Source organism: Myotis nattereri, assembly GCF_964212035.1.
Source record: "Myotis nattereri genome assembly, chromosome: 4".
Classification (NCBI taxonomy): domain Eukaryota; kingdom Metazoa; phylum Chordata; class Mammalia; order Chiroptera; family Vespertilionidae; genus Myotis; species Myotis nattereri.
In genome coordinates, this window is record NC_138079.1 from 4,478,789 (window position 1) to 4,506,292 (window position 27,504).

Genomic DNA, 27,504 nt, shown 5'->3' on the forward strand with positions numbered 1-27,504 from the left:
GAACCCCAAGCCTTCCACGGACCAACCAGAGCACACGTCCTCTCCTCAGCATCACTACCCCAAAGGCGCCTGCCCACGCCGCTGAGCCCACCCACCCTCCCACACACCTGGGGATGGACGCCATAGGGCAGATCCCAGCGTCTCTCCTCACAAGCAGCTCGTTGCCTTTCTCCACATTCCTGCCAGCTCTCAGGGTTTGGTAAGTTAGAAGTTCATCTGAGGCAATGACTACTCTACCGGGCTCTACCGGGGCAGGAAAAGGATCCACGGATATTTTTTAACCTGTAAAGGCCATTGGGCCAGTCTCCATTCCGCCCTGCTCAGGCACAGCTGGAGCGTAGACAAACACTTACGGCGGAAGGGCAGATGGAGGCATGGGGCACAGGATGGGAGCCTTCCACAGCCGTGGCAATAGCTGTCATTCATCCAGCGCAGGCCAATCGCCAGCCTCCAGGCTCTGAGAGGAAAGCGCAGAGCCCGAGTGCCTGGGTTCGAAGCCCAGCTTGGCCACCTACGAGCTGCGTAGCTGCAGGTGAGGTACATACTGCCTGTCTGCCTCAGTTTCCTCCGCTGTGAACTGGAGGTCAGCCACACACCCACTCCCAGGCTGCCGCGTGAGCGCTGGTGGAGCGTTCAGAGGGGCCGTGAGCATGCTCCAAGTGTCACATGTCATTAATGGCCACAACTCCCCGAGGTTGGAATTATCACCCCCAACGTGCAGATGAGCAGGTGCCTGGGGGACATTCAGTGGTTTGATGCAGAGCAGCAAAGCCAGGACTCCCCAGCCCAGCCCTAAAGCCCCTGGTCTGTCCAGGCAGCCCTCGATGCTGCCTCTCAAGGCTGTTGCTGCCCTGGCCCATGGGCAGAAGGGGAAGGGAGGGGAGGGGAGGGGAGGGGAGGGGAGGGCAGGGGCGTGGCTGGAGGAGATCCTCACTTGGAGAGGAGACCACAGGAGAGGGAGGCTGTTTGCAAAAGGCTTTCCCACGGTCTCCAGAGGATGGAACAGGTGCAGACTAGCGCGAACTATTTCCACTGTGTCCACGACATGAGCTGCCCTGAGCGGCGAGTCCTCCGCAGGAGCTGTGCAGGCAGACTTGCCCAGGCTGTCCTGTCCTGCGGGAACATGATCTCACTATGAGCGAGTTTCATATGAATTACATACGAGCAGGCTACTGTCGTAAACTCCGTCACCAGCAGTATTTTGAGTACTGGTGAATTTGATGAAAAGAAAATATGAGCCCCCAATCTGTAATAGTCTCAGCAATAAAAATAAATTCTGAAAACACACACACACACACACACACACACACACACACACACCCTAGAATAAATCCAGGAGTTGTGTGTGAATTCATCTGCTTCTCAGGTTTCCTCAAGACCTGAGAGGCCCCATGGAAAACAGCCCACCTCTCCACCCTGCCCTGAGACACAGCGAGAAAGGGGCGTGTGGGTGCCTCGCCTGATGGAGAGGTAGTCCAGTCTCTCCCGGGACAAGGGGTGCCTCCAATGTGGGGACCGCTGTGCGGGGAGCTGGGTGAGAGTGGGCGGGCACATCACTGCAGCCGCAGTCATAGCCCCGAGCCTGCAGCGGGCAGACCCCAGAAGGAGAGACTGATTTCCTGCCGGGCGCGCCCCTGCGCCTGAGGTGGGGGACAGCGTCTCTTTATTGACCTACTGCACGTATCTCACAAAGAGAGCCACAAAGCAGCAGCCCATCAGCGCCACCAGCGAGGCCGAGATCACCACGACGACCACGCTCCCGGCCATGTTGACCAGGAAGCCCAGGCCCCCTCCGACCAGGATCTGGGCCAGCTGGACCATGCAGGTGAGGGTGGCGCAGTCCAGGCCCTGCCCGCGGCCGCTGCTGTCCGGGGCCCCTGCCCGGGCCTTCTGCTTCTGCAAGGGAAACACGGGACAGCGTGTGAGCTACACGGAACGCGCCAGGGCTGACGCCGGCAGCCTTTCTGTAAAGAGCCAGACAGTAAACGCTCCTGCTGGGTGGCGGCTACTCAACCCTCTGCCGTGGCCGAGGAAAGCAGCTACAGCTGGTAAGCCAGTTGCCTTCCAGCGCAACCTCACGGACATGGGGACTTGAGTTTCCTGTTATTTTCACTTGTCACTGAATACTATCTTTCTGTTGATTTATTGTAAAAATCATTTAAAAAGTTTTAAAGAACTCTCTGTTCACTGGCTGTACAAAAGCAGGTGGCTGACCACATTTGGCAAGGAGACGGACGTAGTTTGCCAAGCCCTGATTTCAGGTGGCCGAGATTCTTCACCCCCTTCCCTAAGGCTGTCAGAAAGCCCTCAGTTCCACCATTAGCACCTATGGCAGTTAAATGGTTAATAAAGGTAAGTAAAATCATCTCTTCCTAAAAGTCAGTAAGTACAATGTAGTGAAAACAATCAATTACCCCACTCTTCCCTTCATCAGTGCTACAAATGCAAACATTGTTAGGAGGCTGTTGAATCACAGATATACATAGGAGAGGCAACATCAAAGAGGAATTCAACCTTTCAGAATATGGTTGATTTGGTTAGTATATTAATACTTGACTAATATTTGATATTTGGTCTGAATTGTTTGATAATTTGCCATCCGTTGGGTGTCTGTCATGTGCTAGGTGTTGTGTAAGGCTCTTTCACATGTCACTTCGTTTCATACTCCACCACCTCCCAGATGTACATATTATCATGATCCCCATGAGAATAATAAGAATAATACTATCGTGTCTTTTGAGTCTTTGCGGGTGCTAGTTAGGCAGTATGCTAGGCAGATTATCTACACTATCTTGTTTCATTTGATACCTAACAACCCTAGAAGGTGGGTATATTGTTCCCATTTGATTGGTTAGAAAATGGAGGCTCTGAGAGTTTGATAATTCCTATACTGTTAAGACCAAAAATACATTGTGCCCCTCAAATGCATATTATCCTTCGAATATAAAGGGAAAGTAAGGAAAGGGATTCATATTGCTTAATTTTCACTTAAAAATACTGGAAATATAAACAAAAACCTAAGCGTGGTTACATGTAGGGGTGAGCGGAGGCAGGAAAAGAGTGGAGGGAGGGGTGCGCTCTCTGTGTATCCCTGGGATGGTTGAACCGTGTGTATATGTCTCCCCTGGGACCTGCCTGTAAGTGACATTTAATAAATCAGCGAACAACATCCCGTGTCACGCAGCTGCCAAGTTGAGGAGGCGGGATTTGACCGGGTTTCTCTGAGTGCAAAGCTTTGCGTTTCTGCCCTAGAACCACGACCGCTCTCCTCGGAGGGACAGTCCCCATGGCAGCTGCCTCTTTAATAGCGACCCCACCTGCCTGAAACGTTGGGAACGTGTCTGCCAGGGGATGAGGGCGGAACGCTGGTTTGAAAGGTTTTAACTCCAGGCGCTCTCTGCCTGCTGCGGCCTTCGCCAGGTCAAATAAAGGAAAAGACAGCCCGAGCTGCAGCACATGGGCGTGCCTTCAGGGACTCTGTGGTTTCAGGCTGTGCTGGATTAAACTCCGCGTTGCCTCCAGCTTTTGCATCACGGCTCCAGCTAAGGAACTGCAAGCCTACTTTCATGGGGAACAAGTTGCATGTGTCTGTAAGATGTGATCACCTTAGAGCAGAAATCCCCAACCTCGTGTTCTCTTAGGCAGGTTAGGGGCTTGCCCTCTGGCCTCAGGTCCAAGGTGGAGGTGGGGCAGGCCTCCCTCGAGGCTGCTGGTGGGAGTGATGGCCTGGGACCAGCTTCCCTCCATGCACACAGGGCCTGCTTACCAACAGCGGGACTTCCAAGGAAACTGTTGCTTAGGAACGTGCTACCCTCAGCCAAGAACCCCAGAAACCGTACCATGCACTTCTGCAGTGGCTGGGGACCCAGAAATGTCCCAGGTGCAGTGGACATGAGAGGCAGCTGTCAGAAAGCCCGGGTTCCCCTTCCCTTGTCTCTGTGTGACAGGGCTTCAGAGTGAGGAGGAGGAGGAGGGGTGGGCTGGGCAGGTGGCCATGGCTTGGCCAGACCATCATTATATCTGGCTGGCATTTTAGTGCTGCTGTTTCGAGAATCCTTATTTTCCAGCTCTGCCTTACACTTTCCTACCAAACCCCCCCGTTTTCAGGTGAGCCTGGAGTCCCCCTGCGCAGAGGTACACACGCACCTGCTCCTCCTGCTCCTCGCGGTGGTACTCGGCCATGAGGTTGAAGGGCACGGTGTACAGGGTGCTGGACATCACGCCAAACGAGGCGCACAGTGCCAGGGTGGAGTAGACATTCGGGAAGAGCCCGATAAATCCTGTCCCCAGGCCGAACAGCAGGTACCCCATGAAGTAAAGACCCTTTAATCCAATGTAGGACACCAGAGCTTTCTGGAAGTCTGTGGGAGGAAGAGGGAGAGATTACAGCGGGCAGCGCCTCGCAACACTGATCGTTTCACACAATCCCTTCTTTTGAAGATTCACTTTTCTTAGGAGCCTTTTTCTTGATACTGAGTCTCGAACAAAAGAACCTCCTCATCTGTGCTTGACAGCAGCAGGCTTGTGAAATCAGTTTTAAACCCTTGAATAAAACCCCAGAAATTGCTTGCTAGGTTGACTTCCTTTCCCACACAAGGACCAGGCACTGTTCAGCAGACAGCAGGACGCAGAAGAGGTGGGCAACGTTGGCCTTGGCCATGGACCTGGGGCTGCGGGACAGGGAAGAGAAGTGGGGGTCATTCTGCTTTACAGGGGTCTCGCCTAACAGGCCCTAAATAACAACCCAGGCCGCCCTTGGCCCCACGGCCCAAAGTCAGGTTGGAGGAAGTGAAAACAGCCAGATTTTACAGAACGATCCAGGCCATTCGCTTCCTCACCCCTCCTGATGCCGTCTGCACGCCTGCGAAGGAAGCAGAAGACGTGCATTGTCTGCAGACACCTCGCCTGACTTGCCAACCCACCGCCGGCTCCCCACTCTCTGCGGACAGCTTCCTTAACTTCTCAAAACCTCAGCTTCCTCATCTGAAAAGGGGGACTCATAAAGTCTTTCTTGGGGGTTGTTGTCAGCACAAACGAGATAAAATGTCTGTGAACTCTCCCAGCCCAACACTGAGCACACAGAAGACATTCAGTTAATGGTGGCTACCGTTATTTCGTTGATTCTTGGGTTCCCTCCCAGCAGGTAACCTTGGCTTGCCCGTTCAGGTACTGCGGTACAGTTCATTTTTAAAATTTGGAAATTCTGCTTTAGAATGTTTTACATTGTTTCCCACCATGGAAAATCCCTAACAATGTTTATTTCCCTTTTCCAATCAGTTGTCTTTAATATATACATTCCTATCTTTCCCTGCCCCTCTATAATGGAACACGTGAACCCAGGGGATCAATGATAGACACCTGAAATGAGCCTATTCAGGAGTGAGATTTCCATATCTTTCCAAATAATTATTGGACTTACAATTGCATAGACAATAACCCTAATCTACATTACATTTGAATCAATTATGAACCTGAACATGATTGTAGGTCATCCATGGAGGATGGAGCTCTGAAAAGGACAAGAGTGTGGCATTGCTTCCCCTGTTGAATGTGTACCATACCTCGAGGACTGTTGTCAAGGCTGAGAATGACAGCAGTATAGAGCCATGTCTGTTCCTGTTTGCTTAATGATTGTATTTATGCAGGAAATGTCATCTAAGGTGCCTCAGTATCTTACAGCTACTATTAATATTCATTAGGAGACTGTTCTTTATCCAAGGGGGAAAGCAGAGAAGGATAAAGAGATATTGGAAACATGAGCAACTTCAGTACAAAGACTGTAAGTCTGGCACAAAAGGCTTTACTCAGGATGAGGAATCAGAAATGTATAAGGGCAATGCTGATCCCCAGGCCCACTGGGCCTGACACCTGGTAGTGGCCACTGTGCCTCTGGTGGGGCCGGAAGGTAAATGATAGGTTTAAGCAGCAGCTATGAATAGCAGTGTATGATATGAACAGTTGGCTATATTTTGATACTCAATGCTGCTATTCTCATTGGTCTAAGAGTGCTTGCTATGCAATGAGCTTGAAAACAAGCCACTTATCACCATGCCCCAGTTCCCACCGCAGCAGCCAGGCTGCCCTGCCAAGCTCCATCCTGGTAGAAATTCTGGATTTGCATCTGACGGTTCATGATGAGCCCCAGATAGAGGATTGTGTGTATGCTCTGGAACTGAAGGGAATGACTGATTCTGCTGAGGGTGGGTTGGGGCGCAGGGGAAAGATGTGAGAGAGTTCACAGAGGAGGTTACATGGGAGCTGGGTTTAAAAGCATCATTAGGAGTTGCCAAGGTGGGGAGGTGGGAAGAGCGGTTCATTTAGAAAAGGAAACAAAAGCAGTGGCAAATGCACAGAGATGAGAAGGTCTCTGTGGTGAGTCACGAGGCTAGTTCATCTGTGTGGGAGTGACGGAGGTCAAGGTGGGAGCCAGGCCTGACTCCTGGAATGTCAAGCTCAGGACTCTGACTTTATCCCATGGACATGAGAGCCCCTGAAGATCCTTGGGCAGGGCTAATTGGTATTTTATACATAAAATTTGAGTTCTAATTTACAATGATAGGAATCCCATAGATTTATACTTAACACTTTATATATTTCAGATAACTTTGGTAAACTATTCAAGTAATAGTTTATTTTGTATAGGGATTGTAAATAGAAAGGGCCTAAAAATAATATGCTTTTAAATTTTCAAATGCCATGAAATTCATACAGTAACTCACACTAGAGTAATAATACCTAGCAGGAATTATTTGATTTAAAAAAAGGTTAAAATTGACACAAAATTAAAATGGTGGTTACTTGTGGGAAATGTGTTCCTCTTACAAGAATGAGGGGGGTAGTGAATAGCCCCCACCTCTGGAAAGCACATAGGCACTGAGATGGATTATGAGACCCTGTATCTATCACTCCCTGATTCTATTCCAGTGCTCAAAATCTTCCTCCCGGAATTCTCTTAGTTCACATGCTCTGAGGGGAAAAAGAGGGTGTGCGTGGGAAATGTTAGCTTTATGCCACCACTATTTGGTTATAACACATTTAAAGGTAATTAACTCGATGGCTTTCTGCTATTTGGGCTCATGAATTCCTTATGTGTTTATGTGAGGTGCCCTTTCCCAGTTTGCTACGTTTTGAAGAGAGGTTCTTGACCTCAAAGCAGGTTTCCTGCTGTGCCGAGGCTAGTCAGAGGCTGAACTCCAGACTGGGGGTCATTAGATGCCTGTACCCCATTCCCCCACAAGAAGCACAATTCAGTGACAGAAGGATGCCCTGGGCATGGTAACAGGGATTGCCCCCATCGCCAACCCTCCCTTACCTGCTCTGGGCCCCTGCTGTCCCCAGGGCTTGTCCAAAGCCTAGAGCTCTGCATAGGGGACAAGCTATTCCCCCCGACCATGCCAGAGGAGCTCCCAAACTCCCACTCCAAATGGGGCCTGCATAGATTTTTATTGAACGGAGTTTTCACTTAGTTAAATGTATACAAGTTCAGAGATTTCCATACCCATTAGCCAGCACAAAAGGAGCCTGTGTGATGCCCAGCACTGGAGCACAGCAGTTTGGACTTATTGAAAACCCATTGCAGAAATGCCTTTGTTTTTCGGTGCCCCTGACAGCTGAAACTCAGCTAAGTGGGGCAGTGGGGTGGCGTGGGGTGGGGGGAAGGGGGGCCAGCGGGCGGGAGGGGGGAGGTTTAATAGGCTCCAAACCCCATGGAAAGCTGGGACCTGAGAAGGAAGCCATTGTCCTCAATATGGAACAGTGCTCCTGTAACATACCACCCTGCTTGTCTGAGCGAAGGTCATTTTACATGTTCTTTTTGTCACCTAGCATAGTACCCATCCATCCTATTTTGTGTCATCTACAAATCTAATAAGCGTATCTATGAACCTCCGCCACGATCTCACTCCAGTAGAACCCAGGCTTGTTGGTAATTGAGACTCTGCTGGACTCTACCCCTGGTCCATCCAACACTTTGCCATCTTGTTTACAAGATTTCCTTTTATTTTCCAGGGGACCTTGATCAGGGACACACTGATTATAAGGACAAAGTAGTCACTGAGGAAAATGAGAATCCCCTATGAAAAAAGATTTCATGTGGTCCTTTCTAAAGGAATAGTTTTCCCTGCTCTCTATATATTTATCAAAAATCTGGTATTTTAAAAAGCAAATAATAATAATAATGATAATAATAATAAATATAGAAATATAAAATCCAACATTCTGCTAGACCAGAGTCCTTAGAAGACACCATAGGAGGAGTTGACTTACAAGAATAGAGTGAGGAAAACACTGCGTTGATGCACAAGCCCCAACACCCGACCTCAACCCCTCTTTCGTAGATGAGAAACTCGGTGGAGTTGTGTGCACTGTAGGGATTCCCATGGTACACGATCTGAAAGAGAGATTTGGGCTTGAACAACTAATGCAGGGTGGTAGGGACCCCTCTTCGTACACTCTGTTCCTCCATCCCTAGGGAGCAAGATGGCCCTGCCCAAGGGCTGCTTCCTAGGGCACAGAGCTCATCCATGACCACAGCCCCCATTTCATCCATTCACACCTCTAGGCAAGGCCCTTCAGGAAGCCCTAACGCTACTGCATCAAGTCTAAACATCTCCTCTCTGGATCATTACCACCCCTCCTTCCACCCAACTTCTGGCCCCACCCAACTTGGGCTACCCTGCCCACCACTTTTGGTACAGCCAATAGGCTTCTGACTCATCTCCACAAGTGCCATTCCTATTCCTGCTGGGAGTATTTTCTCCCCCTCCTCTTTCTCCAACTCCAATTCACCCTTCAAGGCCCAGCTCATACTGCACCTCCGTCATTAAGCCTGCCTTGACTGCTACAGCTCACAGTGATTGACTCTTATTTGCTGTTTTGACCAAGTACTGGTCTCATAGTATCCTCCAGTTGTCTAGGATGTAGTAACTTGCCCCTAGAACCTGTCTGTAAGCCAGCCCCTTAAAAGTACTCTTTCCTACACTCTTATGTGCTCATCTTAGAGGCTAGCCCGGGAGAAGGCCCACAGGTACTGAGTGAAAGATTGATGCGCAAGTCAATGAGTATGTACACAGACGTGTTCATTACCCGGCCCATGAAATCTGTGAAAAACAGCATGTTGGACAGGAAGGCGGTCCATCCAATGAGGTGGCTGATGCAAAGGCAGCGGTAGTGGGAAGGCATGTTCACCAGTGCCCTCAGCAGTGACTTCATGGTCATTGTCCTCTGAATCTGGAATAAACATAAAGCAGGTGTGACCTTGTGTGCAGACACGCAGCCAGCTGTGGGAGCCAGAGCACACAGCCACGTTACATATCTGTCAGTCCGCCATCACACAGGGTCACACTTTCTGGGCATGGCACTAAGATTCCACAGAGTGGTCTCTAGGAGATGTTAAGTATGTGTAGATGCTTAGCAGTTGCAGTCCCAGAATGTGGCTTTGAGGACCTGAGGGGACAGGGGCTGGAAATGGAGCTTGCTTTGGACTAAGATGCAAGAGACATCTAGCATCCTATCTTTGAATGATAGAACAACTGCATGGGGACAGAGCTCACAGACTAACATAAGTCTTAGATTTCCTGACTCTGAAAATGTGGTAGATAATTCTAAGAGGCCCATGATTTCTATCTCCTGGTGTTGCCTTGTGATTTTGTATTGTTTAGATACCAAAGGGATTTTGCAGATATAATTAAGGTTACTAATCAGTTGACTTTGAGTTCGTCAAAAGGGAGATCATCTGGGTGACCCTAACCAAATCACATGAGCCCTTTTTAAAGGCAGGGAGTTTTTTTCTGACTGGGAGCAGAAGGGGAAGTCAGAGTTCAAAGCAGGAAAAGTGCTAGTTTTGAAGATAAAGGGAGCCATGTAGAAAAACTGAGAGTAGCCTCCAGAGCAGTGGTTCTCAACCCTCTGGCCCTTTAAATACGGTTCCTCATGTTGTGACCCAACCTTAAAATTATTTTCGCTGCTACTTCATAACTGTAATGTTGCTACTGTTATGAATCGTCATGTAAATATCTGATATGCAGGATGGTCTTAGGCTACCCCTGTGAAAGGGTTGTTCGACTGCCAAAGGGGTCGTGACCCACAGGTTGGGAACTGCTGCCTGGGGGATGAGAGTGACTCCAGCAAGATAACAGGGACCTCAGTCCTACAACCACACGGAACTGGATTCTACCTGAGTGAGCTCAGAAGCCTATTCATCCCCAGTTGAGCCTCTAAGTTGAGAATACAGCTCCACTGACACTTTATTTTAGCCTTGTGAGGCCCTGGGCAGAGAATCCAGTTGAGCCCACCCAGACGTCTAACGTATAGAACTGAGAGAGTATGCTGGTGTGGTTTTAAGCTGCTAAGTTTATGTTAATTTGTTCTGTAGCAACAGAAGACAAACACAGAGAGCCAACTGGCTCCCTGCTCTTGGCCGGGTACCTCCTACCAGTTTATTTCTGTGGCTCCCACCACCAGCCAACACATGCAAATTAATCCCCATGTTGGGTCAGAAGTGAGAACTCTGTAGAACACACACACACACACACACACATACATACATGCACAATGGATACATATGCCCCAAATTCTTTAATTTAGACAACTATTCTGTAAAAACCAGAGGCTCCAGTTTTTTGGTCAGAAGGAGCCTTGAGAGAATAAAAAAAATTTGAACTATGAAATACAAAGAATAAAACAGCCTTTAACATCTTGTCATATAAGAGAAGAAAGAAACCTCAGGAAGCAGTCAGCTGCCCTGAAGACCCCGAGAGTATAAGCATCAACCGTGCTGGGGTCTTTCTTGTCAGATTTTTATTTATTTGAAGCTTGACACAATGAAATTGGATCTTGGCTAGTTTATTTATAAGACGGTCTCCTGAGATTTTCTGTTTTAACGGGAATAGTACCATGTGTTTACAGCTCTTGACCTTATAATGATAATGCTTTTAGTTCCTTGTTGCAGAAAACTGCATTTACTCATGGTAGGTATGTTGTATAAATTGATTTTTTAATTCATCAATTTTATAGTTTTTAGTCTACTGACATGACTGAACTGATTTGCTTATATTTACTCAGTATTTAAAAGTATAGACCTGTCCTAACTGGTTTGGCTCAGTGGATAGAGCATCGGCCTGTGGACTGAAGGGTCCCGGGTTTGGTTCCAGTCAAGGGCATGTACCTTGGTTGTAAGCACATCCCCAGTAGGGGGTGTGCAGGAGGCAGCTGATTGATGTTTCTCTCTCATCGATGTTTCTAACACTCTGTCCCTCTCCCTTCCTCTCTGTAAAAAATCAATAAAATATATTAAAAAATAAATAAATAAAAGTATAGGCCTGCCCTGGGACTTAGGAAAAATAACTGCTTTCTAAATGTGACATATGGTGCCTGTCAAAATCAATGGTGAGCACAGCAGAAACTCAGGCTGAATTACTACCTTTCCCTTGACCATAGGAAGAAGCAGCTAAAGGTATAGACTGAGACACAACTGAGTGACTTATCTTCACTTTCCTTCCTGTCTTCCCAAAATGCAAAATTTTATAAAGTGAATCTGGCCAGCAAGCATTCCACCTCATTCCAAACATTAATTTATGCATCTGCCTTATACATGCTTTTCAGCCTGCTTTCATTGTTAGCCTAATATTTCCTTTCTTCCAAAAATAAATGAGCTTTCAGGCTGTGTCTAATATTTCTGCAAAAGATGGGAATATGCATATTCAAAGCTCCTTGACTATTTCAACTCAGAATGACAATTCAGCTGGCATCTTATTCTCTGACTCATCAGCTCCCTTGGCAAAGCCCTTTCAGTGGTCTGAGCCCCTGGGAATGAGTATCCTGCATGTATTGTGTGCCCCTGTCCACTGGAGATTGGGTGGATGGATTCGTAAGTGGAAAGGCACAGAGCCATCAGCGGGGAAGAGAACCTCACAAGAGTCCAGTCCAAAGAAGCCCATTGAGACAGTGAAGGGGGTAATAATGGCGTGGAGGCATTGCAGGTGAATGTCCTTCTGGATGTCCTTCTGGACGTCCTTCCAGACAAAGCCACAGTGGCTGCGAGGTCCAAGGGCAGGCAGCTGTGGCGGTGGCCAGCAGTGGCAGCAGCAGCAGCGGGGTGATGGGGGCAGTGCCTTAACCTGATCAGCCTGGTTGCCTCCTGCAGAGGGAGGCCAGACTGCAGCTCGGGGAGCGGGCCTAAGCAGTCAATAGGACATCCCCTGAAGGCTCCCAGACTATGAGAGGGGGCAGGCCGGGCTGAGGGACCCCCCTCCCCCAGTGCATGAGTTTTTATGCACCAAGCCTCTAGTGTTTTAAATAATTGCTCAAAAACACACACATATTTTGATGATTATATGGGTTCCATTGCATAGATAGATAGCCCATGATTCTCATGTTGCCTTACAGAACTACACGAGGGAGCTCCAGTCTAACTGGGAATCCCGGAGTCCTGATCTGTTAGCAATGAATGGGCAGGGGGTGTCCGTGCTCCCTGCGCAGCCTGGGGTGGGGAAGGGTGGGCTCACCAGGTCTCAAGGGACCAACACTGTCATGTCTTCTCTGTTTGCTGTGAGGTCAAGATAAAATGAAGGCCTCATCCCAATAAGCTTTCAGTTCCTCCTGTGTCCTTCCTGTGCTGGAAACACTACACTCATGCTAAAGTAGGAGCTGTTGGTGGAAGGGATGACCAGTCCCTGCATTGCATTCCCCTATCAGGGAGGCACGGTAGAAGGCAGGTTGATACACCTAATGCCAACACAGATGTGTTCAGAGGCAAGGCCTCTTTTGTAAGACCTGACACAAGTAAAGAGTTTGCCAATTCAAACCCAAGCAATGCTGAAATTTACTTTTGTATTAATTTTTGAAAAATACTAAGCTAAAGAATAGAACAAAGCACTTAATCTTGAGAAAACCATTTACAGGCTTTTATAACTAGCTGCTAAGACTCACCACTTTCATCCATATACGTAATTGAATAGATGGAAATGAGGTTTCCTAGTGACTACAAGTAGCAAATATATCTCCTTGAAATACCTCTGAAAGAAAACACAGTTTCAAGCATTATAAATCACTTAGCTAAATGCAGTGTGGCATCCTGGATTGGATAGTGGAACAGAAAATGACATTAATGGAAAAACCGATGAGACAGAAATGTCTGCTCTTTACTTAACAGCACTGGACCAGCGCTAACATCTTAGTTTTGACAAATGGTTGCGTAAGGTGCTAACATCAGGGAGAAACTGGTGCAGAGTAGACCTCAAGATAAGGAACTCTCTCTCCTCTCTGCCACTTTTCTATAAATTGAAAATTATTCCAAATTATGCATGTATTACGGTAAGACAACATGTAGTTGCCCTTTGATGGGTGACAACTCTGAGGCAGGGGCAGGGTCCGTCCTGATGTCCAGCTGGGGTAGGCTTTCGTTAACAGCGGCTGAAGAATGATCTGTGTACACAATTGGGCCGATTCTGATAACTCTCATTATTCACCCAAACAAATTCCAGCAAGATCCATACTTCAGATGGCCGTTTCTGCTGCATTCATCCAACACACAACTAACAGAACACTAGTTGCCAGCTTCCTACGTGCCAGGCGCGGAGGTAAAGGTCAAGGACGAGAAAATGACTCTGTTCTCTGCGCTGTGCCTTGCAACAGGGCGATCACTTCCTAAGGCAGATACATGTCCAGGCACTATGTGGTACCCTGAAACGAATACAGTGAGGTTGTATGTCAACTACGGTTGAAAGATAACCTTAAAAGAAAAAATAATGGGGAAATGGACTGAGGCCACCCGCCCTCAGGGAGTTCCCTCACCACGCGGTAAGGAAAACACAGGCGAGTCGGCACACAAGGCAGACGTGAAGTAACTCCACGTGAAGACTCCACATCACAATACCAGCGAGGAAGCCCTGGGCCCCGGGGTGGCGGAGTGCACTATGGTCTCCGAGTCATGGCTATAGCCTCCGTGCCACTTGCAGCTCAGTGTGGCCACTGACTAAGTTCTGGTCAACAGTACAGAAGCAGAAGTGATGTTTGCAACTTCTGAGTTGTGTCCCTTCCTTCTTTCCTGCTGGCAGGAAGGTAGATGTAATAATGATAACAGAAGCCATCTTGGACCTCGAGATAAAAGTTCCATGTTGAAAATGCAAGCAACAAAACAGAAGGATCCGGGTCCCTGGTGGAATGAGTAGGATAGCCTAGCCCGCCCACCTGGGCCTTCATAAGAGAGAGAAACGAGCTTACATCTTGTTTAACTTAACAAGGGTCTCCTATACACGGACTCACTCAGGAGCCCAAACTGAAAACCTAACCTGTTGTCCCAAAGCTCCTGCCCCAGCAAGAGAAGTTGAGCTCCTGGAGGAGAGGAGACCCACTGAGCGTGCTTGGAAATCTGTGCGAGTGCAGGTCTGGTCTGTCCCCGACTTGTGCTGAGGGCACTCAGCACCCCACCAGGCTTATACAGCATCGACACCTAACGCCTTGCATGTGGGAGGAACCATTCTAAGTGACTTTGCATGGATAGTCTCATATTATCCGCACAAACCCCTGTAGGAGGTAAAACGCCTTTCTCATTTTACGTGAATGTAAATGCCCAGGTCATACATTGCAGAGGTGGGAGAGGCGGGCTCTGGACACCTATGCTCCTAAGGGTTAGGCTGCCCCCAGCAAGTGCTGACGGTCATTTTCTGAATGGAGAGCACAGGTCAGCCAGCTACGGAAGCCAGGGTTTACAGCCAGGCCTTCCACAACCTCTTGGCCAGTGAGGGAATCCTTCGCTCTCTGTCCCTGAGGTATTGGTATTCAAACTCAGCTTGAAGGGGGATACAGAGCTTGCTACAGTGATGGACATGTTCTATAGCTGCAGCATCCTATACAGCAGCTGCTAGCCGCATGGGCCCATGGAGCATTCGAAATGTGGCTAATGCAACTAAGGAACTGAAGCTTTCATTGTATTCGATTTTAATGAATTTTAATGTAAATAGCCCCATGGACCACTAGCTACTCTAGTTGGTCAGCATAGGTCTAGTCTCTTCTCCTTGACCATTTTTTTTTCCTTTTAACCTGGTTCCATCTCTCTGGCATTTTATAGAGTTTTCTTTAAAAATTTTAAGCTAATTAATTCATTGAGTAGTTCACTAGGAGTGGACTAATAGGAATATCTAATCAGCTCATGAAAAACAAATTCAATAGTCACCAACCCTGAGATACTGTCATTTGCAGAAACACATTTACAACCCTCATCTAAGAACTGAAGACATTTCTGTGGCCTAAGATATGTACGGCCTGGCATTTTGCACCTGGCTTCATCTCCCCTCGTGAGATGTTCTGAAAAGAGAAAAACGCGCACACTTTTCTTTGAAGTACGAAGTTTCCGTCTAAGGGATAATGGCTACTGGGGGTTGGGGATCCAATTACACTTCACAAAACCCTTCACATCAAATAAACAAAACAAAGACAAAGCATAATTAAAAAAAAAAAATGAGACTGGCAAGAACGAGAATATTTTTCCTCAAGTAAAGAAAAAGGAATTTGCATCGTTACCTGTTCAGCAGGATTTTTGGTTTTTTCTCCCTGCACCGTCAGCTCTGAGTGTACGTAACCGTTTTTAACCTTCTCAATAGACCCATACTCGTACGTTTTGTCTGATGACAATGGCGGGTCCTGGGGGGCTTGCTGCAGGAGACTGTCCTTTGCAGTGTCTCTAAGTGGGGCTTCAGGGATGCTGCACAGATGAATGATGAAACACAGAGTGAGGACCAAGGCGGAGAAGAAGAACATGACCTGGAACTCCGTACCTAGCACTCTTCCCAGTTTCAGGTGGGCCCAGTCGATGGCACCCAAAAGGTAGCCTAGGGCACCTCCAAAACCTAGAAAGCAAGGAGAGCTGTATCAGCATATTTAGCAAACCGGCTTCCCTTTCCATGGTGCCCGCCCTTCCCTTCAGGGGGAAAGCTCCCTGAGGACAGCATGGGTGCCTGGTGATGACTGCAGAGGCCACAGGGAGAGGCTAAGACACCTGCAACCAGGAAGGGTGGGTGGGCTCAAGGCTTGGCTCTTGCATGCGCGTGCTGTGACCTTGGACTTCTTCACTCAGAATATGGGGATAAGAGTGAAAGAGTAACCTACTAGAAGAGTCATAACTAGAAAATGGTGCCAGACTTAGCCAAGTGCATAGTAAATATTGCCACTGTCCGAATTCTTATGGCATTTCCAAACCAGACTCTTACGCTTACAAACGGATATGCCTGACTTTAAAGATCCCCAAAGAAAACTGCTTTCTAACAGCAATAAAAATAATTATTTCTATTATCATTTACCTATTAACTAGCTTTCTAAGGTGATGAAAGTTTGCAAAGATCCAAGAATGGTGGCAGAGTGTACAAGTCTGGTCACTTCACATTCTGGTTAGTTGCAATTTGCCATAGAGGATAGTTACAGATGACCAACTGTTTAACCACTGAATTACAGACATAAAGTATCATTGCCATGCCTTGAGTACCAACGTGTATTAGTGTGGAATTATGGGAAATTGTGGCCAATAGTGGGCAATGAAGTAAAACATACATTCTCTACTAACAGGAACATATGATATAGTTATTGCTGATGGGCATACACATAAACAGATAAACGACACATACGGTGACCTGTTGTGGGTGGTAGGTGCCCAGGACCTGAGAGGAAGGGGAGGTCCTTGAGGCAGCCACAATCTGTTGCTGATTCAGAGGGCAGTTCTGGGATTTGTGGCACCTCTAGGTCACCATGAGACAATGACTCTCTTTACCCAATTGTGGGTATGCCCAGGGTGCCAGAGGTCATGTGATAAGCCAAGCAGTCAACCAAAAATGCATTAAGTGCAAAGCATTATTCAAGGGTCTATCTAAATTAGGGTTTCTTAGTCTTGGCACTACTGACATTTGCTGCTGGATAATTCTCCTGTGCAGGGCTGTGGTGTGTATTATAAGGTGTTAGCAGCCTCTCTGGCCTCTCCCCACCACCTCTCCAACCCTCCCCACCAGTTATGACTATCAAAAATGTCTTCAGACATTACCTAATGTCCCCTACGGGCAAAATAACCCCCAGTGAGAACCTCTGACCTTAATTAACACTAAGAAAAACTTACACATTCCTTTTTTCAAACTATTTCTCACTTGCAACCAGATCAATGGTTGTTAAATGTCACTTAATCCTTCTATTCTTCTTCTCTCCTTCAAATTTATTGTTCCACTGAGCAGAGGAAATACAGAATAGAAGACACCGGCTCATTTGAAAGAATTGATATGTAAAATAAATCATCCACTGTTCAATGGAATGGTGATTAGTTTATGCATATAAGTATAATGATGGATTTATAATAATGGACTTATATTAGATCAGTTGAGTTCTATCATTGGAGGATTCCCTAGTCAGTTTTGTGTCTACTGGTTGAGTATGGTTCAGTAAACATTTACAGAGCACTGAAAAATATGTAAAGGACTCTACTAGTTTCTGGGGATATAACCATAAATAAGAAGGCAATTCCAAGTGGGAGGAGCAGATAAGTAAACAACTATTTTAAGAAAACTGTAATAAATAAGAACTTAGAATTGTGAGCTGGGTACTGAAATAGTATAGAGGAGTTCTGAAGAGTTTATTTTTGGTGCTTAGTTCATGGTAACAAGATGATGTTGACTATTAATAACTATCACAAGATTCCTCTTAATTAGCAATGAAGTTCATAAAAGTCCAATACATCAATGAATCCCAAAGCTCTAGAGGTAGAAGGAGGTCTGGAGCTTGAGAAGTTGAATTAGATGAGAAAGCCACAGGCTACAGTGGTTAAGTGGTGGGTGACAGCGTGAAAAGAAGGGGTTTGGAATTATGCCCGGTTCCCATTCCCACCTGTGTGCTTTCTCATCATGTGACGATGGCATCCTACTGGGAGGAAGGGGGCGGTGATCCTGCTTGTCTGAGTTTCCTGTGGGTTAGCATGATAATACCGTAAAACACTAGCACATATAGTGGCAGAACCAAGATCGAAACCCAGTGAGCAGCTGACTTCCTCCAGAAACCCTAACTCTGAAGCCTCACCCCGAAGCAAAAGAGACTGAGGATGCTCCTTCACCTACAATGGAGTTATCACCCAATAAACCCTCATGGACTGAAAATGTAGTAAGTTGCTATAATATGGATCATAGCTTAGCCTCACCTACTTAACACATGCTCAGAACACTTTCTTTCGCCTACAATTGGGCAAAATCACCTAACACACACACACACACACACACACACACACACACACATACACACACACATTTCAAGAATTTGGGAAAACTGTTCTTTATGTCTTCCCTGTTGGTTCACTCACTAATCAGTTAAGGAAAACCTGACACATGCTACAAATAACTTAGAATTTCCAATCCTCCATTCTCTTTGGGGCCGGGTTGGGTAAGTGGGGATGGGGTGGGAAGACAAAAGAAGCAAACCTGTTTTGTTTGTCCCAAAGCTACTGTGGGGTGCAGCTGAAAGTGCTGACAGAACATACCCTGAAGGAGTAGTGGACCACTGCAGACATTGTCCAAATATTTAAGCTTTACTCACACTGCCAGGCATGATAAAAGCCAGTAGGGGGCTGTGGGATTCATTGGAGGCTTTCCTGCTTGCTTCCACTCCTTAAACTAAGGATTTTATCTTCAAAGATGGTCTTTATAGAAATCCCAGTCATTTTAGCCCCAACAAAGGCTAACACCAACCCTCACATCTATATCCAGACAGAGTTTATCTCTATTGACAACATCAACCTCCTCGGGGCCCTGGAATAGATCACCGGCCATTGGCTGGAGCATCCAAAGGACATCTGCTGCCACAGTAGATAAGAGCCTTACAAAGAAGGGCCCACAAGGGGTCCAGCTGTCAAACTCAGACCAGAGCCAACCTCATGCATACTCTAAAGTACTGAAAAACAGAAGTTTAAAGAGGCTGAGCCTCACCGATTACCCATTCTACTTCCAAAGATGTCTATGCGGCCAGTCCCTCACTGAATCATTACAAATAAAACTACTGCAAGCCTGGTGGGCCTGGAGGAAACGAAATACATATTAACATTTGGCATTGACTCCTTTTAAATGGTTCCTTGCTCCAGGCCTGAGATCCTTTGCCAGAATATCAATCACTAACATTGTGTGAAGATTCACAACCCTGTGAGGAAACAAAAGCTCGGAAATACTGAGGCCACTCAGCAGTCAAGAGGAGGAGCCAGGATTTGAACCTGGAAGGCCTTTTCCATTATTCTTCATCCCAGCCTCCCACTACTGGATGGAGCCCACTGCCGAGGATGGCAAGGCCTTGGGCTCAATTTAGCAGAAATATCCTTGATTAGAAGCATTTTGACAAAAGGAGGAATTTCCTATTGGTAAGTGTGGGTTTCACAGTCTCAAGTGCACCCAGAGGTGAAGGCTGGGTGAGAGGATGAGGGTGGAACCCTGAGGCCCACCATGGCTGCCACATACTAGTGGGCCAGGCATGGAGACCAGGTAGCGTTACCTTTAAATATAGGAGACAGAAGAAGCCGGAGGATGAAAATGTCCTCCTGGGACCAGAGTCTTTTCTTAAAAAAAAAAAAAAAAAATGTCATGCCCTGACCGGTTTGGCTCAGTGGATAGAGCATCGGCCTGCGGACTGAAAGGTCCCAGGTTCGATTCCAGTCAAGGGCATGTACCTTGGTTGCGGGCACATCCCCGGTAGGAGGTGTGCAGGAGGCAGCTGATGGATGTTTCTAACTCTCTTTCCCTCTCGCTTCCTCTCTGTTCAAAAAATCAATAAAAAAATATATTTTTTAAAAAGTCAGAAATATGCTAGTAGATATTTTGGCAATGAACCTTTTGACACTTATTTGCAAAGCTCTTGGAATTGTTAGGCCTGGACTATAGCTCTGAAATAAATAAAAAGAATTTCAATTTACTCAGATGACTGGCTTCCCTGGAGGAATGATATCTTAGTGTTGGTGGGAGTCAAAATGGGCCCTGATACTGAACCTGGCTTTCTCACAAATGCTTGTTTCATGCAGAATGCTGTAGCCATCTCTCCACCACGCTCATGCAAACTAGGAGGTCCTGTATGTGTGCAAGGCAGGGCAGGGTGGCAGTGCGCTGCTTGTTGTTTTCACTCCATCTTTCAATGTGGCCTGCCACTCAGAGCAAGCCACGTGGTGGGGTCACAGCCACATTTAACCCAACCGAATTCACCTAGTCACACTTTGCAAAGAGGGAGAGAGCACAGAAAGACAAAAAAGCATTTTATATAACATGGGTGATCCTATCCGCCGTTGCATTCAGTGAGCCCATGTCCAGGAGTAAACATTAACAGATACATTTATATGTATCCATCACTATGCAGGTCTGTATGCACAAAACAAGCCATACTGTAGTTCATGGGTGATAGGAGAGATGTTCACAAATAAGGTAGATCTCTGGGATTATCACTTAAGCCCCAGTCAGATATGTCTATTAGGAAAATGAATCTGGAAGCTGTGTAGTGGTTCAATTAAAATAGGAGGAAGTTATAGGCTGAAAAACAGTTAAGGGATAAATACAAAGCTCAGATAAGATGTAGTAAGATCCCAAACCAAGTTAATATATCAAAATTATACATATTTGCTGAGACTACACCTTATACCAATATCAGCAGAAAACCTCCAAATATTTTCTCAAACTCATAGAAGCACTATCATGTGTTAGCCTTGAAAAAGTAATCAAAATATAGAGGTTCAATCTTCGAATATCAGAGGCAGCAAAGCAGAGATTGTTTGGCCAAGACTAACACTGTCGTAAACTGGGAAGTGGCAGCCACATTGCCAAATATTAGAGCAATATAATTATCAATGTGTCATGTTCAAAAGCCAACAAGTCTCCCATGACTTTGCTGTAATTAAATTCAGGGCATTATGATAGAGCAGAAGGAATTATGGGATTTAAATCAGGAGCATGCAGTTGAATCTCTCTGCTGTAGACAGGATGGTCAGGGCCAGTGACAGACAGGAATAGACTTCTGCTCCCCCACCTTCCCCGAAGCGAGAGGAACTGCACTCTGTCTTGGGCAGCCAAGTGCTCAGACATTCAAACATTCAACCATGTGGTCGACAACAAATATTGACCCAATGGCTTCCCTGTGTGGGCACTGCTCTTCGCTATGGAGACAACAGAACACGGGATCCTGCTTCTCACTGGGACCTACTGGCCATGAGAGGAGAGAGAATATATCAAAATAAGAAATAAATAGATTGGCTGGGCTAGGAAGTCGATCAAATAAGGTGGATTGGTAGAGTAGATCAAATAAGGTAGACTGGTAGATATAAAAATCCTCCTGGGCCGGGATGATGCTGCAGCCTCAGGTAGAACCCTAACCCTAGAACAGTCCTATAAGTGCATGCTGAATATTAGTAGCACAGCTCTACGTGAATGACCCACAGCAACCACAGGAGGCCAGCAACAGCCCCGGGAACAGCCCCGCTGTCCTCCTGCCATGGCTTCTTTCAAGCCAGGAGGTAGAGGAAATGCCAGTTCTTTATGGAACTAAGAAATCTCCCAGGGGATTTTCATTTGCTTGGTTTGTTTCTATTTCTGTTTTTTAAACATGGTTCTTGGAATACTTGCCACAGAATCATCTGGGGTACTTATTAAAAATGCATATTTCTAGCCAAAGCCGGTTTGGCTCAGTGGATAGAGCGTCAGCCTGCAGACTCAAGGGTCCCAGGTTCGATTCCGGTCAAGGGCATATACCTTGGTTGCGGGCACATCCCCGGTAGGAGGTGTGCAGGAGGCAGTTGGTCAATGTTTCTCTCTCATCGATGTTTCTAACTCTCTATCCCTCTCCCTTCCTCTCTGTAAAAAATCAATTAAAATATATTTTTTAAAAAAATGCACATTTCTGCGCTAACTGGTTTGGCTCAGTGGATACAGCGTCAGCCTGCGGACTGAAGGGTCCCAGGTTTGATTCTGGTCAAGGGCATGTACCTTGGTTGCGGGCACATCCCCAGTAGGGGAAGTGCATGAGACAGTTGATCGATGTTTCTCTTTCATCAATGTTTCTAACTCTCTATTCCTCTCCTTTCCTCTCTGTAAAAAAATCAATTATATATATATATATATATTTTAAAATGCACATTTCTGGGCCCCTACCCCAAACCCACTGAATCAAAATAACTGGAGGGGGCAGGGGGCAGGAAACTGCATTTTTAACAAGCTCTGAAGTAATGCTGATGCTAAATTACTGATTTTTTTTTTTTTTAAGCAACCAAAAAGTAAAGTGCACAAGGCCTCTTTTCATCTCGGTTGTAAATGTCTCCACAGATGGCTCTCAGAAGGCTCTTATGTAAACTTCCTTTGCAAAACTCCGCAGCCTGGTCACAAGCTGACTTTGTTAGAGAAATACGCTGGGAGCAGAGCCCCGCGTGATGGGAGCATTCCATCAAGTGATCCATTCATTCAAAAAACTCAACGTGCAGAGAAACGGGATGGCTTCAGTGGAAGGGCCTGTCTGCCTGGGAGCTGGAGAAGAGACTTTCTGGAATATTCTCTACCTGTGAAGAGGGCGTGGTAGTGGAGGCCCCTCTCCTTGTCCTGGTGAGAGCAGACATCAAACAAGTAGGCTTTGATGGGCCCGTCAATGAAGTCCGCAGCAAAGTCAAAGAGAACCACACCCATCATGGTGATGGTTATGGCCCAGATCAGCTTCCTCCGTGGGTCAGCAACCAGCGCTAGAAGAGAAATAGACAGTGGGCACCTAAAGCTGGTTTGAAATGACTAGCATTTTTATTCCCACCCAAACCTCCTGGCACCAAATGATCTCCCTTTGCTTTCATTTTGTTTGGTTTTCCAAATAAAAACTTTACTATTTTGTTTGGGTTTTAAGAATTATTCCAATAAAGGGCCAGAAAAGGCAAGTCGTTAGAGACAGAAAGCTGATTGAGTGGTTGCCTTTACTGTGGGGAGAAGAGGATGGGGTGTGACTGCTAATGCTTACTGGGTTTCCTTGTGGGATGATGAAAATGTTGTGGGATTAGATAGGGTGATGGTTGCACAACCTTGCCAATATACTAAAAAGTACTTCATTGTACACTTTAAAATGGTGACTTTTGTGGTATGTTATTCATATCTCTTTAGAGCGGTTTTAAAAATTGTGCATGCTTATTGTAAACCATTTCAACGATATAGAAAACCTGGGGAAATGCTTCAGATCCTAGCGCCAGTGGTGGCCCGCCTTCCCACGCCCCTTTATGCGCTTACACACATACAGAGAAAAGTGTACATGTGTGCCTTAATGCGGTGCTTTACAAACTTTAGCACACTTAATCAGCGCTTGGTTGACTTGTTAATAGATTGGATGGTTGGACTCCATCTCCCATGAGTCTCCATGGTTCTCCCATGATTCCTCAGTAGGTGTGAGGTAGAGCCTGAGGATTTGCATCTCAAGAGCCCCAGTGATGCTGCAGTTGGAGGATCAGGCTTTGAGAAGCCCTGACTCATGCTCATTTATCTCATTTATAACCAACTCTCTCCCTGTCTTCACATTCCAATTAATGAAGATCAATTTCCCAATTTTTAACAGCTAAATAATATTTATTCTATGGATATGTCACACTTTATTCATCCAATCTGAACAATTTTTTTTGCTTTCAGTTAATTTTTTAGGAATAATATGTAATATATGCACGTTTTTTAAATGATAGCAGAAAGTAAGCCTATCCTCCACTTCTCCCCGCCAGTCCTTTAGTCCCCCTCCCTGGAGGCAACAGTCTTATCGGGTTTTCTTGTGATTCTTCCAGAAATACCCTACCTTTATGTACTTATGCCCTCTTTTAAATATATATGAAAGATAACTAATTATCCTGCCTCATTATTATACATTCTGCTTGCCTGGGAGTTAAAGGCCTAAACATGTATGCTATTTTTTCATTTATGATCCTTTTTTCAGTGCAACTTTTTATCCACTACCACCAATTACTGACTAATTAGTGATTAATTGGTGGTTGATTAATGGCTAGAAAAAGTGCTCACCATCACATCTGTTTTGTCCAGAATTTGCCAAAATGTCCCCTGGAGCTGCAGACGGATGCCCTGCACCCACTAAGCAGCTCCGCATAAAGCTCTGAACAGGATTAACCCTTATTTGGACACACAGGTAATTTATTGCAAATATTTATAGCTGGTTAAATGGGCAAAGCACTAAATAACATGTAATGGGTTCCAAACATGGCAATTAATAAATATGTGAAAACATTAAGTTTGATAAAGTAGATACAAATTTAATCCTATTTTAAAACACACACACACACACACACACACACACACACACGCACCAAACCAACAATAATGCATCCTAATGTTTCTGAAAGTAAAACCTCCTCAAGCACAGAATGTGGGTCATTCCAAGTTGGAAGTTCATGGGAACCTAGGAGAGATGACGGTTCTAAGCAATTGTTAAGTGTCCCATAGAGAAACCCAAATACTCCTACTGAGTTACACAGTAGGACCCTTTCCCGGCCTGCCCGCCTGCAGCAGCGCACTGACCTGATACCACGGTGTCCCCGTTGAGGTACAGAGCCATGCCCAAGAGCATCATGATGCCCAGGGCGAGGATGTAGGGTCTGCGGCGGCCCCACCCGGCCCGGCAGTAGTCACTGGCCGACCCCACCACAGGCTGCAGCAGGAAGCCCAGGATGGGGCTCAGGAGCCACACCACGCTGTACAGGCTCTTGGGAAGGCCCACGCTGAGCAGGACGGGGGTCACGTAGGCCGCCTCCACGGCGTAGCAGAACTCCCGGCCGAACATGGCCATGCTGTGCATGATGAGCCGGCCTGTGGGTCTTCTGGGCTGCTCCCCAGCGGCCAAGGGGCCGTCCTCGGCGAGGGATCTGTAGGTGTGCGTGCCCGGCTGTCCACTGTTGCTGCCCATGGCCACTGGGTGAGGAACCTGCCTGCAAGCCCGCCACCTCCTGCGTGGCCCCTCCGACTGGTGAGCTGGTTTTGACTTGGAGCCTGGCTGAGCAGCCCAGGGAGAGGGTTAGCCTGGGGGAAGGGCTCAGATTCTTTCATGCCTCTCAGATCACAAGTTATGATGAGAGGGAAGGGAGGTGGGGCCTAGAAAGCCTGCCGGACGGAGCTTAGCTGCCCTGAGCCCTCTGGCTCCTTAGGATGTTTTCCTGAAGGAATCTTCCTTCGCGCTGTTCCCTCTCCCTCTGTTTCTCTCTCCCACTGTCTCTGGCTCTCTCCCTCTCTGTTTCTATTTATCTCTTTCTCTTTCTTTTCTCTCTCTCTCTCTCTCTCTCTCTCTCTCTCTCTCTCTCTCTCTCTCCCCAACACACACCCATTCTGTTACAATCTCACACACACAGCTTTGGGACAATAAAGACCTAAATGCAGATGCTAAGTCAAAAGATCTTTTTAAAACTTTTTCTAGATATAAATATTCTGTTCTTTCCTGAGCACAAGTTTCCTGCACGCACACCTGAAGAGTCACTTAACAGACTTAAAAGGGCAGAAGGCTGTACCTCTCCTCGAAATCACTCGCTGTCAGCACTGTGATGGTTTCCTGCGTTGCACTCAACACACTTTATAATTCAATGGTTGTGTGTTTATTCTATTTCTCCTCAGTCTCTGATCAGGACCATGTTGCTTCTTGTGGTATCCCCAGCTGCTAGCAAGGTCCCGGACACCTATAGTGGGTTCTCAGTAAGTAGTTGCTACAGAACTGATGGAATGACGCGTATACACTACACTTTGTAGTGCCAGTCAGCTGCCTATTTGCTCAGGTCCATTGCCTGCCCTTCCCTCCATGCTCTGTACCTGAAGAAACTACATTCCCAGGTCCCATGGCTCCCTGGCTATGAAGCAGATTTGAGCAATGGAGGCACTGCTGAAAAGACAGAGGCGGGAGAAGGGGAGAAATCCCACCCTTTGCGCCCTTTCTCCTTTCTGAGAGGTCTCTGGCGGCGGCTGCATCTCCACTCGGGTCCAGTTTCCACCTGATAACACTACCTTCGTCCCTGCAGACATGGGCGTGGTCGCGGACTCCCAGTGTTGCTCATATCTGGGTTGACTCATCGTCCTCTTGGCTTTTCAGCTCTTTATTCACCTCTTTATTCTCTATCTCACATTTCCTCTGTTTTAAAGACCGGAGTGGGTCTTATTTTCCTTGCTGGAACCTGAGTTCAAATGAAAAGTCTGAGTGCAGGTGAACCATGATCATATAGGAATGGCTCTAAAAATGGTTTAAACAGCGGTTCTCAACCTGTGGGTCGCGACCCCTTTGGGGGTCGAACAACCCATTCACAGGAGTCGCTTAAGACCATCGGAAAACACATATATCATTACATATTGTTTTTGTGATTAATCACCATGCTTTAATTATGTTCAATTTGTAACAATGAAATTGGGGGTCACCACAACATGAGGAACTGTACTAAAGGGTGGCGGCATTAGGAAGGTTGAGAACCACTGCCTATGGGAATGTAAATTTGTACAGCCACTATAGAAAACAGTATAAAGGCCTCTCAAAAATTAGTAATAGAACTATCATATGACCCAGTAATTCCTCTTCTAGTATTTGCCCCAAAATGTGAAAACACTTATTTGTAAATATACCCCTCTGTTCACTGCAGCATTATTTACAATAGCCAAGACAGGGAAACAACCTAAGTGTCAACTGAGGGATGATTAGAGAAAGAAGATGTGGTACATATGCACAATGGGATACTACTCAGTCATAAAAAGACAAAATATTGCCATTTGCAACAACATGGATGGATCTTGAGACGATTATGCTAAGTAAAATACGTCAGATGAAAAAGAACAAAAACTTTATGATTCACTCATATGTGACATATAAAACAAAAAGTAACCAACTAATAAAACAAAAACAAACTCGGATTCAGACAACAGAATGACGGTTATCCCAGGGGAAAGGGGGGAGGGGAAGGTGAAGTGGTAAGAGGGTCAGATGTATGGCAATGGAAGGAAACTAGACTTCGGGTGGGGAGCACACAGTAGAGTACACAGATGTCCAATTATGATCTTGTAACCTGAATTTATATAATATTAACCAATGTACCCAATAAATTTAATTTTTCAAATTAAGTAAAACAAATGTAATCCCTCTTTCACTAGAATTTCCATCCTCTTACCTGCCCCCTTGCCTATTTCTAAATTTACAGTTTGCCAAAAGATGACTAGAAAAAAGAGAAAGTATAGCATTTTCTGCACAAGGCCTTATACTCTTCAGAAGAAAAGTATGGGTCACTAACAAAAGCTAGTGACTTTATTTATATACATTTATTCACTAAAAGTTCACACCCTACAAGAAACTTTTCATTCAACATTTTATACAAAGTTAATCAATCACAGAAATCAATACTCTAAGCCAGCCCATCTGTTTATTTACAAGTTTTTGCCAACTTATTTTTATCCTTTTCCTCACTAATCTATTCAACAGGTTTTTTAGCACCTTATGACAGTAAAAAGGTAAAAATTACTTGGTTCATATCCATTAGAACGG

At 46.2% G+C, this 27,504-nt stretch overlaps 1 protein-coding gene across 1 annotated transcript; it reads right to left on the bottom strand.

Moving 5' to 3' along the window:
- Window positions 1–1,618: 1,618 nt before the first annotated feature.
- Window positions 1,619–26,127, bottom strand: SLC45A2 (solute carrier family 45 member 2). Its single transcript, XM_081088576.1, has 7 exons — window positions 24,522–26,127; window positions 22,532–22,708; window positions 15,520–15,845; window positions 9,085–9,228; window positions 8,266–8,389; window positions 4,147–4,361; window positions 1,619–1,896 (listed from the first exon to the last, which is right to left on the bottom strand). The coding sequence occupies exons 1-7, from the start codon at window positions 24,904–24,906 to the stop codon at window positions 1,672–1,674; spliced, it is 1,596 nt and encodes a 531-aa protein (XP_080944702.1). The 5' UTR covers window positions 24,907–26,127; the 3' UTR covers window positions 1,619–1,671.
- Between the last annotated feature and the right edge of the window lie 1,377 nt (window positions 26,128–27,504).